This window comes from Eurypyga helias, unplaced genomic scaffold (genome assembly GCF_000690775.1).
Source record: "Eurypyga helias isolate BGI_N326 unplaced genomic scaffold, ASM69077v1 scaffold20626, whole genome shotgun sequence".
Taxonomy (NCBI): Eukaryota; Metazoa; Chordata; class Aves; order Eurypygiformes; family Eurypygidae; genus Eurypyga; species Eurypyga helias.
Window position 1 is genome coordinate 296 of NW_010258781.1, and position 1,472 is coordinate 1,767.

A 1,472-nucleotide genomic window follows, 5' to 3' on the forward strand; every position below is an offset into this window, starting at 1 on the left:
CCGACTCCTTGGCCACTCCGAAGGCCCAACCGTCCGAGGGTCCCACCTCCACTTCCCAGTAATGCCTTCCTGACTTGAAGCCCGTGGTAGCTAACACCCGGGAGTTGGTGTCGAATCTCTTGGGGTTGTCGGGCAGCTCCTGCTTCCTACAGCCCATCCTCACGCTCTTGAGGTCCGCGGAGAGGATGAGGAGGTGGTTGGCGGAATCGGGGTCCAGGGTCAGGTCCTCTGTTGACGACAGCAGTGACAGCGATAGTAACTCAATAAAAGTTTTGACAACTCAAATCCCGAGCTGGGGGCGTGTTTGTCCATTCCCGAAACCCATCCCGACGCCAATAACCACATCCCAAAGGCAATAACCGCTCCTCCTCGGCTCCCGTGGTGAGGGAAAGCCAAGATCAGTCATTGGCTTGGTTTTGGCGTTCCGGAGACGCCTCCTCTCACCATTGGCTCTGCAGGAAGCCCGGAGGCCGGGGGTTAATTTTGGGTGTTAATAAACACGTTGCTGCTCTCCACCGACCCACACGGATGAGCCACGTGTGTGAGGAGCTTGGAAGTGGGTGAGGAAAGTCCAAGTTAAGGATACGGGATGAGCGCGCGCCTCACTTTTTCCCGTCCTCCCGGGGGTTAAACCCCACCAGGTAAAGGCCAAAAAAACCCACAACAAAGCAAATAATTGTAAATGAAGACCACGAGGTGGGTCAGGATGCCCCAGGGGGTGTCCTACAACCCCTGAACCTTCAGCGACCCCTTAAACCACCGGGGGGGGGACCCCTCGGTCCTCCTACACTGACACCCCGAATCGGCTTCACGGGAGGGAAAAAGTCGCGCGGCTCCTGCTGCGGAAAAGGGTTACAACAACGTGGAGCCATTAGGAGCGAAGAACACGATGAAAACACACGCAAATAATTAGCAATTATGTAAAAATAGACCTTAGTCAAGACTTTTTTTTTTTCCAAATAAGTAAATTTTTTTCTTTCTGGCTCATCTAACGTATCACACACGGGATGGGCTACGCACACCCCTCAGATGATAAATTGTCGAGTATCTGTCCCCAAACTACCCCGCGAGGATAAGTCCTCCTGGAAAGCCATGACCTCAGGGCACCTTTACGCCCCAGATCCCACCCGGACAGCCCCAAAGAAACGCGCGGGCGGACGAGGTTGGACGTTCTCTACGCCTTTTCCCCTCCCAAAAATCAAGCTTAAAGGAAGCAGCGAGCGCGTTAGTGACCTCAAATTGTGGTTGTAGTCAGCAAAGTCGCCGTGAGGGGATGGGTCGGGGGTGTCTAAGACGGCACCTGAGGAGCCGAGACGGGTTGGGTGCTGCACCAGGGGTTATTTAGCTTTCTGCTCTTTCAAAATCCGCGGATTTTGGCCTGAAAATTGCACATGAAGTCCAAAAAGACCCGTGACATCATGGAAAGATTCGTGGTTTTTGACAGGGGATGGAAAAGGAGTAGCGACCGAAGG

The 1,472-nt window shown here is 53.9% G+C and overlaps 1 protein-coding gene across 1 annotated transcript in view; it reads right to left on the reverse strand.

Moving 5' to 3' along the window:
• Nucleotides 1-1,472, reverse strand: part of LOC104511755 (tripartite motif-containing protein 7-like) — a gene marked incomplete at its 5' end in the record, with an annotated part of 3,425 nt that overhangs the window by 280 nt on the left and 1,673 nt on the right. The window contains 2 exon segments of the mRNA XM_010154490.1: nt 1; nt 4-228. The exon segment at nt 1 is cut by the window's left edge and continues 280 nt beyond it. Coding sequence (XP_010152792.1) covers nt 1; nt 4-228 — 226 coding nt within the window.